Below are 16,669 nucleotides of genomic sequence, written 5' to 3'. Positions count from 1 at the left end.
AAGATATTGGCTTTTACAAACAAACTTTGGGTTTGCTGATAAACAAAGCAAGGACCTCTTGCACCTGGCTCGGGTTTTTCTCTGTAAAGAGTTTTGTTATTTTGCCTTTTATTAAAACTTTTTGTTTCCAACACTACCACAGAAGCCATCCTGCTGATTTTATGCCATCTAAGGTAGCTGAGCTATCTTGGGTGTGGAATAGATCCCCAAGAGCTTATGACACCTGGCTCGAGGAGACCCCTATTTCAGTCCAGCAGAATCGGGGTGTCCAATTTATTTCAGTCCAAGAGCTGCTCTTGCCACAGGTAACAGCCACTCTGATGGCACAATCACACAGCCACAGCATGGTTTGGGTGAGGAGTGGCTTTAAAGGCCATCTCATTGCACCCTCTTCCATGGGCAGGGAATAGTTCTCCACTGGTTTCCACTAGACCAGATTCCTACAAGCCCTGTCCAGCCTGGCCTTGAAATGTGTTTTCTCTTTACCTGGATAAACCTGCCCACTCGGTGTTAGGCTGATGGCTGCACTAGATGACCTTAAGGGTCTCTTCCAACCTGGATGAATCTGTGAAGACAAGGAGAAGCCAAGAAGCACTGCACCACCCTGGCTGAAGGAAACATGCTCCTCAAGGGAAACGATCTCCAAATTATTTTTTGCTCCCTTCCAAGCTGTGGGAGAGAAAGAGTAAGGACTTGGCCCAGATATAAGAGGCACCTGGATGAGGCCTTGGGGATGTGAGTTAGGGGAGATTGTGTTGGTGCTGTGTTGACTTGATGGCCCTGAAGGTCTCTTTGAACCTGAATGATTCTCTGATTAAGAGCAATGTTTCTTGTCATCTCTAACACAGTCCCTGAATGCTGCTACACTTAGGCATACTCCTGGTTCAAATAAATCAGAGAGGCAACAACACACACAACTGCAAATTGTCTTCTTCTTAGCACTGAGATGAAATATTTTTATCCACTGGCTAGTGTGTACAATTAACAGCTTTTCCATGCTTAGTCCAAAAGAATTATTTTTCTACTCAGTTATTTTAAGGTCAAAATAAGCCTTTGGAATAACCTGTACTGGAAATTGGTCATGTCCATAAGGCATCCTCTTAAAAAGAAGTCAGTCCTTGGGGGGAAGGTAAGCCATGGCTGTTCACTCTGGCTCAGTCCAGCTCCCAGCAGCTCAGGTGGCAGACTGCACAGGTTCCTGTTCCTCAAGGGATCTCTGGACCCGAACCCTCTAACCCTCTCCTCCTCCATCAGGGATGAAACTGATCCCAGGAAGGAGGGGTGTCAGCACGAGGAGGGGGAACATCCTAGCACGAGCAGCTGGGTGGCTGCCCCATCCTTAGAAGTGTCCAAGGCCAGGCTGGATGGGGCTTGGAGCACCCTGGGATAGTGGAAGGTGTCCCTGCCCACGGAAGGGGGTTGGATGAGCTTTAAGCTCCCTCCCAACCCAAACCATCCTACGATCCTATGAGGACCAGACCTTTTTATCTCCTATAGTATGGAAGTGCCAATGTACCCTGACGTCAGGAAAGCAATGAGTTTTGCTCTGTTCAAACAGCTTTGGAGAGAAAGGGAAAGGAAGAGAGGATTATTTTCCTAACTTTCTAAAAGATTTTTCTTCACCTGGCTGGGGAGTCAGCCTTGGAAAGAAAATGAATCACAAAACAAAAGCCTGATGAGAACCCTTTCTAATTCCAATTAGCCTCCAACGTTACACAAGAACCCTGACACCTGTCTGCTTTTCTGTTTAGTAATTCCTAACCCAGCAGGTTTTATTGGGAGCCACAAGGAGGTGATTGGCCCCAGGGCGATAACAGGGCCACAAAGCCCATATTTGCTATCTCCAGATTACTGGAGCTGTGTAACCTCAGATAAGAACGTTTACACACAGGAGCCTGTTTCCACACGCTGCCTGTACCTTGGCTTTGGTGGCTGGGGCTGATCTCTGCCTGCTCTTGGATCTCTCCTGAATGGTGTCGTTGCAGCTCCGGCTCCTCTCCACCTTGGAGGTTAAATTCCTGAAAAGCACAAGGGTGAGAACAGGAACCTTGGGAACAACCAGCTCACCAGCCCTGGCAGCTGCTCCCCGCGGGAGAGGCATCAGCCTTGGCAGCACCTGGCTGGCAGAGGAACCTCCCCTGCCCTCGGGGAAAGGGATCCAGGAGCCCTGGATTTGCAGCAGAGTCCTGCTCTGCAAGAAAGCCAGCAGGGTTTCACGGACACCCCTGCCCAGGGCCCATGATGAACTGAGGCCAGTGCTCAGGAGGAAGCTGGGGAAACCCCTCTGCTTCCCACCTGGAAACACACCTGCTTATCCAGCTGCTTCCACTGTGCCAAGCAACAGCCTTCCAGGGAGTTTGGGGCTATCCCTTCATATCCCTGCTGCAGAAGGGAACCAGCACTCCTGAGTTCCCCCTGCAGAATTCTGATTTCTGACTAACAGTTTAAACCTACAGGCAGTGATTTTTCCCCTTCATGGGATGAACATTAACTTCCTTAACTTCCAGGTAGGAAGTAATCAGACAGACACCACATTCTACCAATGGGTCTGCTCTAAAATTCCAGGGGAAAAAAAATCACTTATTTTAGATTGGAACCACCATTTGAATCAGAGCATGTCAGGTGTGTTTAAAACAAGTCAGAAGAACATTTTTAAAGGACATTAAAGGACATGAGCCTCTTACCCTGAAAGGAAAGCAAAGGAGTAAGCGCTGGTCCTGGAAACAAAAGCTGAGCGGTGTGTTTGCTTGCCCTGGAACGGCTCCTCGTTCTCCGAGTCCGAGAGACGCTCCGGAAACTGAAGTCAATCAAGGAACAGTTAGCTGACATGCACAACACAAACAAAGAATAACTTGGAAAATATAGCTCTGTCTCGCAAAAGTGCTAAAGATCCCCACATCCCCCATTTCTGATCATACTGACAGGACATAAGGCATAAAAAATACAAAAACAAGCACACAGCTCCTATACATAGCTGTTAGTCATCCAATAAAGGTAATTTATTGATCAAGAAAATGTGGGACAATTCTACAATAGAGGTTACTGCAGGGTGTTGGTTACTCAGCCCCCATGGGTCAGCCGATCAAATAGAAATTTTAATAGCATTTCCTGCAGAGCCTCCCAAATGAAATGGGAAATAGGCAGAAGTCAGCATGAAGAATGTGCTGAACTTCAGTTGTACAACTTCACTGCAGAAGATTCATGAAGAAATACTCATGGAAATGCATGCAAGCCTACAGACCAAGGGTATCCCCCAAGCTGTGGGGATCTGTTGTGTTAGGAGGAGCCACAGCAGAGGGTAAAAAGGGGGACAGAAACCTCTAGAGGAACATCTGCAGTCATAACAGACCCTAGAAGATAGTTCTCATTAACAAGGATCTTTGTAATCTGCCAGCTCATAGCCTTCGTAAACTATAAAAACTCAATCGAGGAATCCTGGAAAGCCAAATAATGAAAATTTTGACATGTGGGCAGCAAGGAGAAGCATGAGCTCACTTACACAGTCTTGGTTCCCTTTCAGCACTACAGATTCATCTTTTTTCTGCTGCTCCTCCATTTTTCTTTTCCCTATGTCCATGTCATCTAGGATGAACTTGTGAATCAGATCCTCAGATGTCTTTTCTTCTTGTAGCTTTTCTTCTCTCAGCTGGAAATAAGGACAAAAGAGGTAGAGTAGTTGAAATCTGAAGTCCTACACTTGGAGACTGGAAAGACCAAGAGTTTGGTCACTATCAGTTAATTTTGTGCCTTCATTTCTCCACTCCAGGCTAGAGCCACTGCCTTTCTCTCACAATAATGAGAAGACTGGTTTGCTTCTATGCCACATTTGTGTTTTATACATAAGAATCATGGATTTTATCTTCTTTGCAAAACAACAAAGGCACTGCGAGGCCCAGGGCTGGACAAAGCCTTCTCTGCCACTGTATTTTCTAAAGTAGAGAGACAAAAGCTTTTCTCTACTTGTAGGTGATCACACTACAGATAAAAATGTGCAACACCAGTTTCAAGCAAGCTGTGATATTCCAGTTTTAGCCTCCCGATGGCCTGACATGCAGCACACACAGTTTGGCAGACACACAAGCAGCAGCATCTAAAATAAAAGGTGAATGCAGCAACCCCCATGTTGAAAGCTCCATGAGAGATGAAATCCCATTGTTTCACCAATGTGTTGGATGGAGGGGATCCAGAGAGGCCACTCTTCCCCTGAGTCCAGGCTCAAAGCTTGAGTTCAAACAGGGAATGCCAGGATCTGGGCCTCAAGGTACGTGGGCTCTGCTGGGCTGCCTGTCCTGCTGCACTATTCTCCTCCTCACCTAAGGAAACAAACTCCCCTTTTCTGCAGACTTGCTGTCAGCACCAACAAGACCCCTTTTCTCCTCCCTTCCAGTACCTTTTCCTGAGGAAGGGGCTTGGCACCATCTGACTGTCCTTGCCCATGGAGGCTCTCCCTCCATCCCCCAGCCGTTTTCCCAGCTTGTGCCTTGTCTCTTGCTCAGCCTAGACACAGCCCAGGAATTGTCTCCATCTATCTGTACACAGAACAGATCCTCCCTCCTTCCTCCCTCCACCCTGAAGTTATCCACACCTCTGACTGACACCTCTTTGTCCTGCTCATGAACCACAGCCCCAGGAACTCATATCCCTGGGCTTTTCCTCATATTTGGCCATAGGCATCTCAGGTGCTTAAGAAGCTCCCTAACTCAAAAAGGCAGCAACAACTTCTTCCAAAAATATTTGGTGTTTTTCTTCCCTGCTGGAGGAAGGGAAAACCTCAGAAGTATGGACATAAGGATGAGAAAGAAATCAGAGTCCACGAGGCATTACAGGAAAAGCACATGGTGATTTTCAAATTGGCAAAGACCCAAATCCTACTGAATCCAAGGTCCCAGAGATGAGGAAGAGAGAAACAAGGAGGAAAACAAGGAGGAAAAAAGGCAGAAACCAGGAAAAACGCCCCTGTTTGGCTGATTGTGGGTGTTCAGCAAATATTTTCAAAGACCGGTTTGACTCCTTGCTCAGAGTTGTTTTAAGATGTATCTTTAAATTCCTCATCTATTAATAATCTCAAGCAATAACTACAACAGAGTCTGACTAACATAGATTGTGACCACATGATGCAGACATGATGAATAGTCTGCTCTAAGTCAACAGTATTTCTGCCTTTGTGGAAGCATCTGAAAAACAAATTCACACCAAGGTTTATGATAAAGATTTCTAATTTTTTTTTGGGCTGGCTGAAATACCACCCAGCACTCATGTCCCTCCTGTATTTCTCATGTGGAAGAAAGTTATATGGAAAAATTCACTTTTCTGGCTAAATTATAAAATCAAGAGACACAAGAATATGTAACAACACACAGGAATATTTAAGGATTTTGGGGAAAGTGTGAGGTGACAACCTGAGCTTTGCTGATAGTGAAGTCAAAAAGGCAACAACAGGATCCTCATCCTAATTAATAGAATAAAGAAAAGAATTTAGGTCCAGAGTTAAGGCTGCAAGCAAAATCAAACTCTAATGATAAAATCTGTACTAATTTCAGAAATAATAATTTGAAGTAGCCTTAATGTAAATTGTCTCCCAGAGAATTTCCTTCCAGACATGGCAATGCTGTGCTGGGACAAGAGGACAAGAAACTGAAACAAAATAGTGTGAAACACGTGGGAGACATGTGTCTCTCTCTTCCTGGGAGAAGGACCTCATGTTTTCTGAGCAGCATCTCTGAAATACTGGATGCAGCACCAACAGCTGCTGTCAACAGTACAGTTATCAGAACATGCATTTTAGTCATTTTGGATACTGCAGCTGCAGGGGGAAAATGCTGTACCAGCAATGGATAATTGTTCACTCAGAACCACCACTCCTGACACTAATATTAATTCCAAAAGTTGGGCAAACTCACGTTTGGTCTCTTCTCTCCCCGCAGGACCTGCCCAGGTCTGTGGCTCCCGCAGCCACTCCTCTGCCCTGGCTCTGGAGGCTGCATGTCAGCACATGCCTCAGGTGGGAGTTTCCCTCCCACTCTGTGCGTGCTCACAAGCAACAGACTCGCTTGTGATAGAGGGAAAGACAGCTGGACAGGATGAGTGAGGGTTTGAGTGCACAGAAATGACAGCCTCCTCTGGGAAAACAAAAAATGCAAGAGCAACAAGGGCACAAAAGAGGAAAACCCAATCCTGCTGTCCTGCACAGACAGCAAAGATCTATCTCATTCTGAAAGGCAGCTAGAAAATTCAGCTATGAGATAATCCATGTTAAATAAAATCTTTTCAGTACATAATTATGGTACCACTTTGTTTTCAACTGCAAAAAGGGTGGAAGCGGGTCAAGAGTTCAGATATGTAAAACAACTCACATCTGGGAGATGTAAAAAGGTTTGGAAATGCTCCTGTCCTCTCCTCAGGAGGAAAGCCAGGTTATCTCCATTCCACGGGCAGGGGAGCTGGGATCAAACTCTGTGTCTTCAGACAGGGAAGGAAACCAAATCCTATCCAAGCTTAGATTCCCAAACCTGAGTGCTCCCTGATTCAAAAGTTCAGAGATGCCAAAAAACTCTTGATAAGTAGCAACAGTGACAATTTTCAGATCAGCTTCCCTACAACTTCCTGACAGGAGGGTAGAGCCAGTCTCTCACCCCAGGTAACAAGTGAGGGCTTTTCCCTTGTTTAAATAATTCTGTGATTCTATTCTGATTTTGTGAACAAGGAAACAGTGTGACTGCATCATCAGTTATCATTTTACCAGCCAAACCTCACTGCCATTTCCTCTGACATGAGGACTCTCAGACTCTCCTCCCACAGGGCTCTTTCAGCTGAGCTTCACAAAAACCAAGTTTAAGCTGGCAGGGGGAAGAAACTCATCTCCCATCTGCCAGGGGGCAAGAAGAGGAAGGCAGCAGGCTGAAGGAGAACAAGACAAAAACATGCCCAAATGCTGGAAACATGGTCAAGTATTTTCTGACTGGAAGGGAAGGGAGAAGGGCTGGCACGAGACTGCACATGGTATCTTTTTGCAGACAAGGCTATTTTAAAAGACATTTCACTATTGGCTAAAAAAAAAATAGAAAGCTCTAGTTTGGAATAGTTTGCTTTTGAGGAGAAGGAGGTGCCTTATGCTGCAAAAGTCTTTATGGAATTACATCCACAACCAAACACTCACTCCAAAGAAGGTACATTTCCATGTTCTAGAAGGCAGACTAAGACAGCAAAATTTGGCTTCTACATGCTCAATTACAGCCATTTCCTGAACTGGCTGAACAGTGTAAAGAGAATAAATGAGCTTTGTTAGAGAACAGGAAAAAAGAGCCCTTCAGGTTTCCCTACAGGTAGGATGGCATCCCTGCAGGAAATCCAAGTTGTTCTGGAAGAAAAACCACAATTACCCAAAAATACTGACCTTCCTTAGCTGGCTTTCATATTCTTCTCGGAGCTCTCCTGTTTTGCTTAATTTAATGGGTGCTCTGAATATAAAGTCTGGAAAGAAAAGGGGAAAAAAAGGAATTATTTTTTAGTGCAGGATAACTGGTGCTGGCCATTATTTCCCAAAAAGGGTGAGATCTCCAGAGGCTGCACAAGAGCTTCTGCAGCACTTTTCTCAAGCCCAGATGTTTATACTCTGCCACTGCTATCACAGCTCTGTCTGACATACAGAAACATCGGCAGGAGACGGCCCAGCAATCCCGCTTTGCACTTCCCCAGTTTCCTGTGAGATTCTCAAGAGTCCTTGACCAGCAGTTAAGCAATCAGGGAGCACTGGGAGGACGTAAACACAGGGCTGTGGAACGGCCCGGGGATGTCTCAGGGAATCTGAGTCCTGGGAATAAACCCAGGCTTCAGGCACAGGGAATCTGAGTGCCAGGAGCAAAGCCAGGCTTAGGGCACAGGGAATCTGAGTGCCAGGAGCAAAGCCAGGCTTTGGGCACAGGGAATCTGAGTGCCAGGAGCAAAGCCAGCTTCAGGCACAGGGAATCTGAGCGCCAGGAGCAAAGCCAGGCTTTGGGCACAGGGAATCTGAGTGCCAGGAGCAAAGCCAGACTTTGGGCACAGGGAATCTGAGTCCTGGGAATAAACCCAGGCTTCAGGCACATGGAATCTGAGTGCCAGGAGCAAAGCCAGGCTTTGGGCACAGGGAATCTGAGTGCCAGGAGCAAAGCCAGGCTTTGGGCACAGGGAATCTGAGTGCCAGGAGCAAAGCCAGGCTTTGGGCACAGGGAATCTGAGTGCCAGGAGCAAAGCCAGGCTTCAGGCACAGGGAATCTGAGTGCCAGGAGCAAAGCCAGGCTTTGGGCACAGGGAATCTGAGTGCCAGGAGCAAAGCCAGCTTCAGGTGCCTGCTGCAGGCCCAGAGTGCCCAGAATTCCCTCTCCTCATGCCCCTGCAGCTCCTGCACTGCCGTCCCAGAGGAAGCACAGCCTTTCTCCTGCTTGCAGGCACTCCCAGAGCAGGGGTTTGAGGGCAGGATGCTCTGCCTGGCACAGGTTCCTGTCCTGCTCCCACTTCCTCCCTTTCCCCTCGGGAGGCCAGAAGCCAAAAGCACACTGGCACAGGGTCACAGCTCAGCTTCCATCCCTGGAGTCTCTCATTCCCAAAGGAGTCCCTTGCTTGTTTCAGCCTCAAAGCTCCCTCCCACTTCCGTGCAGTGCAAGTCTGGGCAAGCTGCACTTCGGCTGGAGCAGCCTGGAGGCAAAGGGAACAAGCAGAACAAAACAACAACCCCTGGACAATGATCCTGGCTCAATCCGTGTCGGTGTTCCAGGCAGGGTGCAGCACAGCTCATCATCCCAACGTGCTGCTGTCAGGATGGAGCAGGTTTGGGCATGGAGGAAACATCAGGGGTACTTGCTTTCCCCACCCTGATAAAATTAAAGGATATGAACCAATAGCTCCAACACATTTTTACAGAATCCCAAGATTATTTAGGCTGGGAAAGACATCTGAGGCCATTGAGTCCAATCTGTGACCAATGCCACCTTGTCACTGAGCCTGGAGCACTGAGTGCCCCATCCAAAGTTGTTCTCTGGACACCTCCAGGGATGGGAGTGCAGCACCTCCCCAGGCAATGCCTGACCCCCCTTTCAGTGAGGAAATCCTCCTGCTTCCCAAAGGGAACATCCTTGGAGGCTGTTTGCTCTTGTCCTGTCCCTGTTCCCCGGGAGCAGAGCCCAGAGCCCCCTCCCCAGCTGTGCCCTCCTGCCAGGGACCTGTGCAGAGCCACAGGGTCCCCCTGGGCCTCCTTTTCTGCAGCTGAGCCCCCTCACAGAGCTTCCCTTGGTTCTATCTGCCTCCAAATGCCAGGTACAAATGGCAGGGGGGTGAACCAATAATCTCATGTAAGCAAACAGATCATAAAGCCTTTTTTCTCATAAAACAGCTGCTATTTCCTCGTATTCACACGCCTGCACGAGCCAGGCTTGCTCCTAAAGGACAACACCCCAAGTGTCCCTACACATGTGCTAAAAATCCCCAGAGATGCTGGTGCTGGGGAGGCCAGGCTGCATTCCCTGCTCCTGCAACCAGGCACGCTGGAAACCTTCCACCGGCTTCCCAAAATGTTTTTTCAATTGTGGCCTTGAGCGGTTCCAGCTCTTTGTGAACTTTATCAGGCTGAGACTGCCACGGAGACAGTCCCAGGAGCAGCAGCAATCTGTAACTCGCCTGCAGCACGCTGCAATTACTCCTCAATGTTTAAGGCTTGTCTCCAGAGCTAAAAAAGTGGAGTTTTCCCCTCCAGGGCACAAGCTAACCCCAGGGAAACACACAGCAGGAAAGATGAGCCACGTCCATGCTCTCACTTCTCACTTGGGGTCAGCAAGCTGAGGAAATTTTAAATAATGGACTAACATTTATGTCTAAGTTCTGGAGGCTGAGCTAAAGGGCTCCAACACCAGGTGGAGGCAACTTTATCAACAGTATCTTTATGCACCAACTTGTATATTTTACAGATGGGTCAAAGAAAGATAGATCCCAAAACTTCCAACTCTGTACAGAAGAGATGAAAACAAAAATGTATGGGAAGATGTACATCTGCATTCCACAGAACTCCAGAATGGGTCAGGCTGGAAGGGACTACTGTGGGTCACCTGGTGCCACCTCCCTGCTAGGACAACAGCAAAGCAGGCAAAACCACTGAAGAAAAGGCTTTTTACTTGATTTTGCAGCACAAAGCTTGCCCTTCCTCTCGAGTGATCTGTGGGTCAGCAGAAGTGGCTCCTGAATGAAGTTGACTCTGCTGGGATGCTCTTTCCCAGCCTGGGGACAGCACTGAAACAGTCCTGGTGGCAGATCAAACCTGGCATCCTGCTTTTTCATGCTGGCAGGCAAGAGCTGCATCCTATTGTGCTCAGTCTTGGAAAAAACAACTGATTTCTGCACCATTTGAGAGGACAAAAGATCTTCTAATTATTTAACACTGGTTTTCTTTAAAAGAGGCATCTGACTTGCAGCCTCCGTCCCCTTGAGTGAGTCCATCTTTCCACACCAGCTCAGATGTGTGTCTTACACACACACCATCCCTGTGGAGCCGCACTCCTGACCAGCATGTTTTATATTTACTGGCAAAAGACCCAGAAACCTCCATCTGGTGAATTCAGCAACATGGGGTGACTGAGAGTAAATCTGAACTCGATTCAGAACCCTCTGGGTCCCTGCCTGTCCTTCAGAGGCGCCTGGGCTCTGCCAAACCCATGCCATGGGGCAAGTGCCAGCTCTGCCCCCAGCAGCAGCAGCAGCAGCAGCAGCCAGGCCCCCTCGCCCCCAGCTCCATGGAAACTTTCTGCAGGCTCTGCAGCTTCCATTTCCCTCCAGGTTTTCACCACTTTTCCTTCTAACTCCTGCAGCTGAGGATGAAATCTTAAATGTTCTCAATACACAAACCAAGAAGTTGGGGATTTTCTGACCCTGGCACAGGTGTAAGCACTACTCGACTGGAAAATTATTTTCCAAGAGTTAATGATCCACTGCCATGCCTCTCACACTGACCACTGGGGCTAGCTCTGGGTCTGGCCTTAATCACTCTCTTCACTGGATTAAAAATAATTTAGGTATTGTGGAGTGCTGGAGAGAGGACAGCGAGGAAAGATATGGAGGGGCAAGCCCTCTGACAGCCCCACAGCACAGTTACTGCCCCAGAGAGGCACCCTCTCCTATCTTCCTAGGAAACCTTAAACTTAACTCATCCCACCGGCAGTACAACACTGTGACAAGGAGGAAAACAGGGATGGGGTCAGTTTTAACCAGTTTGAGCAAATCACTGCTTTTCCCAAGACAGGGAAAGGCTTCTTGGGGACTGCCACTTCCAAACTTGTAGCACTGTGCTCTTGAGACAAAAAAACAAGCAGTGACAGGCTGCAGAACAACAGCAACAACAGGAACTCAAGGAATCACCAGGAAATGCTCAAGACCCAGACTGGTTTGGTCCAGTGGGGAAAGGGGAAAACCGCTGCCAAAAAAGGACCGGGAGGAAGGAGGGGGAAGTCGTTTTACAAGCCTGGCAACAACACAGCACCCCTCCTGCACGGGCTGAACTGGGGACTGCTGTGCACTGCTGCTGGGCAGGGAGAAACAGGAGAAATCTGACTCTGAAACGGCAATGCACTCATTCTCTCGCAAGCCAGGCTGAGCACCTCGCTGCAAACACATCCTGCTCCTTCTCCTCGGCCAACCGAATCTTCAATCAGCCTGCAAGCCTCCCATCTGCCGCCCCTCTCTGCCTTCCAAGAACCTCACCAGGCAACTGTTTCAACATCAGAAACCTCATGGCACCTCCGAGTTCCACGGGGCGCCTTCCCAGGTGCTCCATGGAACCCGGAGATGCCCAGAGAGGACGTGGGGCCCGTGGCCGCCTGCACGCTCCCGGGGCAGCAGCTGGGGCCAGGCTGGAGGCAGCAGGGCAGCTCCAGGGCAATCAGGGGCCCAGGAGCTGCCGGCGAGCCCGGCCCATGCCAAGGCACAACGCGGGCAGCCAGAGCGTGTCCCTGCCCGTTTCTGTCCATGCTGCGACAAGGGCTTGCACTTCACACCTACCTGGGCACCTGGGGCACAGTCCCAGCCTCAGGCAGGGTCTGAGGGCTCCTGCAGCCCACTGCTATGGGAGAATCCCAAAGGGAATGAGGAAAACTGGGACATGAAACCACGATCAATGAGCCGGTTTAAGCTGGAATCATCAAGGGTATGTCAAGTGGCCATACCGAGCAGTTTTAAAGATTTGGCACATTTTAAGTGATTCAATTAAATACCTGAGCTTAATCAGTGTTTGATAACAGAATCACAGAATAACTGAGGTTGCAGAGACCTCCGGAGACCCAGCCAGGCTGCCCAGGTCCATGTCCAAATGGGATTTGACTCTCCCTGAGGATGGAAACTTCACAAACACCCTGAGCAACTCGTGCCAGTGCTTCCCACGCTCACAGGAAAAGGTATTTTTCTCATGGCCAGTGTTTCAGTTGTGTCCTGGCCCTGGGCACCACTGGGATGAGCTGGGCTCTGCTGCCTTTGCAGCCCCCTCTCAAGGGCTACAGACACTGATAAACAGATATATAAATATATACGTGACACATCCATTGATAAGGCCATGGTGACTGGCACAGGTTTGTGATGCTGGGGTGAAAGCCAATGTCACCCATCCCTTCAGGCAGGGCAAGGAGGAGGAACGACAGCGTCAGCCCCTCCTTGGTTCCTGGGAAGCAGCTATCCCTGGAAACCCCTCCTGGACAAGGACAAGGTGTTTGGGAGGCAGGCTGCTGGATTTAAGGCAGGGAAAGCAGGCTTAACCAGTGTCTCCATGGTGAGAAGGCTGGCTCAGTGGGAGCACAGAGAGCAGATGCAGGGACTGCACAGATCACCTCATCCCACCCCTTGCCATGAGCTTTCCACTGCCCCAGGCTGCTCCAAACCCCATCCAGCTGGGCCTTGGACACTGACAGGGATCCAGGGGCAGCCACAGATGCTCTGGGCACCTTTACAGGGAAGAGCTTCATCCCAATGTCCCATCTAAACCCAGTGAGAAGCCATTCCCTTTCATCCCACACACATCTCCCACAGCTCAGGACAAGCAGAGACTTTACTTTAAGAGGCCCAGCTCAGACATTGCCCAGCATTCCTCCAGCAAGGCTGGACACTCTCACCCAAGGAGTCCATTTAGCATGGCTGACACCACTGCCCTGGAGCAGAGACCGACTGGGGCAGCTCCCACTGCCCCTCCTGCGGAGGAACCGCTCCCGACGCCCAGCCCAGCTCCCCCTGGACACCCCAGCTGCTCATGGATTCAGCAAATCCTTCCTAAATCTCTTCCAGGTTAGTGGGCTTGGTTCAAACCACCAATTTGAGCTGTTTAAGCTCATCCTGCCAACTCTTCCCACAGCCAATTAGAGGGTGCTGACACAAGCAGGGAGCGGGAGACCAGAAACACGCTCGGAAAGGAACGGGCTGGGCTACAAGGATGTTTATCTGCAGCTTAAATCCTTGTGTGCTCTGCAGGGCTGCCCTCAGTCCTGCTGAACCGGGCACTGCTGCAACACCTCTCCAACCAACAGATCCCAGGGCACCCCGAGTTCTGACAGCAGCAGGGTGGGCATCTCCAGCAATGCCAATGCCTCAGACAAGGATTTATTTTGAAGGGAGCACAGGGAGCAGTTTTTTAGGAGCTGAGAATGCATCTGGCTTTGGAGGCAGGGAGCAAACGTGCACCTAAAAGCCATGAACACAGGGATGATGGACTTTTCCTAAACCAACAAGCAACTGGTGCAAAACCCTTCCTGTCCTGACGCAGCACAAACCTGCCCAACTCCTGGCAGCACTGCTGGAACCGTTCACTTTTGGTACAAGATCATCACACAACCACCCGAGCAAGTGGGGGAACATCCCCGCAGCCGGCACCCCCTCCATCCCCCCTGGGCTCCTCCCGATACCCGGGCACGGTGGGCCAGCCCCGGTGCCCCCTCCCCGCCCGGTCCCGCCCGGTTCGGGCTGAGCCCGCGCCAACTCATTGCCCCCCGCGCTGGCCCCGCCCCCGGCACAGGCCCCGCCCCCGGCCCCGCGGATTCCCGGCACGTCCCGCGGAGGCCCCGCCCCCCGGGCTGAGCTCATCGCACCTCCCGCCCGCCGCGGCCCCGCCCCCCGGGCTGAGCCCCCGCGAACTCACCGCGGCTCCGCGGCAGCCACGCCCCCAGGCCACGCCCCCGCCCCCGCGCCCCCCCCGCCCCTCCCGGTGCAGAATGGGGGGGGGCGCAGGTGCCGCCGCCGCCGCCTCAGCCGCACCTTGCTCCGGCGGCCGCTGCTCCCCGCCCGCTGCTCCGGCCGCCGTGGTGGCTGCGGGCTCGGCCTGCTGCCGCCGGGCCCGTGTGGAGAGGCGGCTGCGGCACAGCGGGCAGCAGAGGCCCGGGCCCTGCAGGCAGCGCTGGAAGCAGGCGAGGCAGAGCGAGTGGCGGCAGGGCGGCGTCACCGCCTCCACCAGCGCCTGCCGGCACACCGGGCACTCGGCCACCGCCAGCACCACCGCCTCCTGCTCCTCCTGGGCCGCGGGCCGGCCCCGCCGCCGCCGCCCCCGCACCGCGGCCCGGCCGCCGGCACCCGCCGCCGCCGCCGCCGCCATCTTCCCACACTTTGAAGGGCCGCGGCGGCCACGCCTACCCGCATAATTCATGAGGGGGCGCCCCCGCGGCGCATACTAATGAGGGCGCGCCGGCCACGCCCGCTCATGAATATTCATCGCGCGGCAGACGGCAGCGCCCCCTGCGCGGCCCCGGTGCCGGTCGGGACGGGGCGGGCTGGGCACCCGGCTGTTGGGATAAATCGTGGAATCACGGACGGTTTGGGATGGAAGCACCCCAAAGCCCACCCAGTGCCATGGCAGGGACGCCTCCCACTGTCCCAAGCTGCTCCAAGCCCTGTCCAGCCTGGCCTGGGGCACTGCCAGGGATCCAGGGGCAGCCCCAGCTCCTCTGGACACCTGTGCCAGGGTTCTTCCATCCTCACAGGGAACAATTCCTAATTCCCACTATGCCATCCAGCCCTGCCCTCTGGCATGGGAGCCATTCCCTGTGTCCTGTCCCTCCATCCCTTGTCCCCAGTCCCTCTCCAGCTCTCCTGGAGCCCCTGCAAGCCGTGCAAGGGCTCTGAGGTGTCCCCATGTGAGCACCCCAGATCTGCCAGATGTGATTATAGAGGGTGGCTGGTCTCTCTGTCCCCATCCTGGCCCATGAGCCCTTTGTTCAGCCTTCCCTCCGCTGTCCAGCTGAGGAAGGGGTGACAGAGCAGCTTTGGTGGGTACCCCACGTCCAGCCAGAGTTAAACCATCATGGATGGTGACTCACAGCAAACCAGAGGAGGCAGAGCCTCTGCACCAGTTGCTATGGAAATCTCTTGCACTTCTCTTCTGCTCCTCATCTCTTTACTGGGGCACCAAACCAATCTGTCTTCTCATCATATTTTAGCACCCCCTCTGATGGAGCCTCCCAGCTAGGTTGGGTTGGCAGAAGGGAGAACGTGGCTGAGAGGCAGAGGTGAAGCCCCACACCTCTGAGCCCCCTGAGCAGGCTCCTCTCTCCTTGGCTGGAGAGAGGAAGGGGCGATCCATGCCCAGGAAACAGCCTCTGTACCCGTGCCAGGAGCTTGCTGGGGATATCCTTAACTTTCCATCTCACCCACACGTCTATCTTTAGTTGTCTCTGGCTGTCGAATGACTAAAAGGATACCAGCATGCGGATCCCTGCTGTTGCGGGCTCCATCCAGCGCCAGTTGACAAAAAGCTCGTGCTGGCTTCAGTGAGATGAGTTATGGCAGCGGTTTGGGGTGGCCCGTGTCCAGCAGTCTGTGTGTCTGTCCCGCAGGCGCTGCTGCTGCTGCTGCTGGCCGCAGTCAGGGCAGTGTGCCATTCCCGAGCTCCCAACAAAGCTGCTGCTCCCAGGATCGGCCTGGGCCGGGGCTGGGCACCGGGGAGCCCCCGGGAGGGACAGAGAGCGTGGAACAGGGGACAGCTCCCCACCGGAGCCACCTGCAGGACCAGGAGCTGTGCAGAGCCCCAGGCTCGCTGGGATTTGGGAAGGGATCTCTGCCAGCTGCGCTCCCAAATTGCTCCTGCACATCCAGCCTTGCTTTCTGTGTCTGCAGCGTGCCTTCCGACCCAAAGCCCCAACAGGGGCAGTGCTATTACACGGCCACAGGGCAGGGTCAAACGGAGCACTGGGAAGGAATGTTTTACAACAAGAGCCGTAAAGAAATGGCCCAGGGTGCCAGGGAAGCTGTGGCTGCCCCTGGATCCCTGGAATGCCCAAGGCCAGGCTGACGGGCCCTGGAGTGGCCCGGGCCAGTGCAGGTGTCCCTGCCAGGGCAGGGGTGGCCCTGCGGGGGCTCTGAGCCCCTTTCCATCCCCATCCCTCCTGGCTCTGCAGCCCGGGATGTGCCGCGCTCAGGGCCGGCCTGCAGAGGGAATCCTAAGCCCGTGCAAGGCTCCAGCCTCAAACCCCGCCGTGCCCAGCCAAGGCCTCAGCCTTGCCCAGCTGTCGGCAGCGTCTCCCTGCTGCTCCCCCTCGCGAGCAGCTGGCAGGGCTCTGGCACCGCCGCTCCTCTTGCCCACCTTCCATGGGGAGCAGCTGGCACAGGTCATGGTGCACACACGCTGTACTCTCCCATTTTTCCTCTCTGTCCTTCCCCCTGGCTTCATCCAGCCTTTCTCCAC

The 16,669-nt window shown here is 52.4% G+C and overlaps 1 protein-coding gene across 2 annotated transcripts in view; it reads right to left on the bottom strand.

The window, feature by feature from the left end:
* The window catches only part of RNF169 (ring finger protein 169), a 30,146-nt gene that overhangs the window by 4,791 nt on the left and 8,686 nt on the right, over positions 1-16,669 (bottom strand). The window contains exons 3-6 of one of the 2 annotated variants that reach the window (XM_063150267.1): positions 7,394-7,470; positions 3,500-3,646; positions 2,685-2,797; positions 1,919-2,018 (exon numbers count right to left, since the gene is read on the bottom strand). In XM_063150267.1, the coding sequence (XP_063006337.1) occupies positions 1,919-2,018; positions 2,685-2,797; positions 3,500-3,577 (291 nt within the window). In that variant the 5' untranslated portion in view covers positions 3,578-3,646; positions 7,394-7,470. Of the gene's footprint in view, positions 1-1,918; positions 2,019-2,684; positions 2,798-3,499; positions 3,647-7,393; positions 11,800-16,669 lie in introns of those variants that run through there. The other variant, XM_063150266.1, reaches the window with a different exon arrangement.

This window comes from Melospiza melodia, chromosome 2 (genome assembly GCF_035770615.1).
Source record: "Melospiza melodia melodia isolate bMelMel2 chromosome 2, bMelMel2.pri, whole genome shotgun sequence".
NCBI lineage: Eukaryota > Metazoa > Chordata > Aves > Passeriformes > Passerellidae > Melospiza > Melospiza melodia.
Note: the sequence above shows the minus strand (reverse complement) of the source record. Positions and strands in the feature narration are given on the sequence as shown.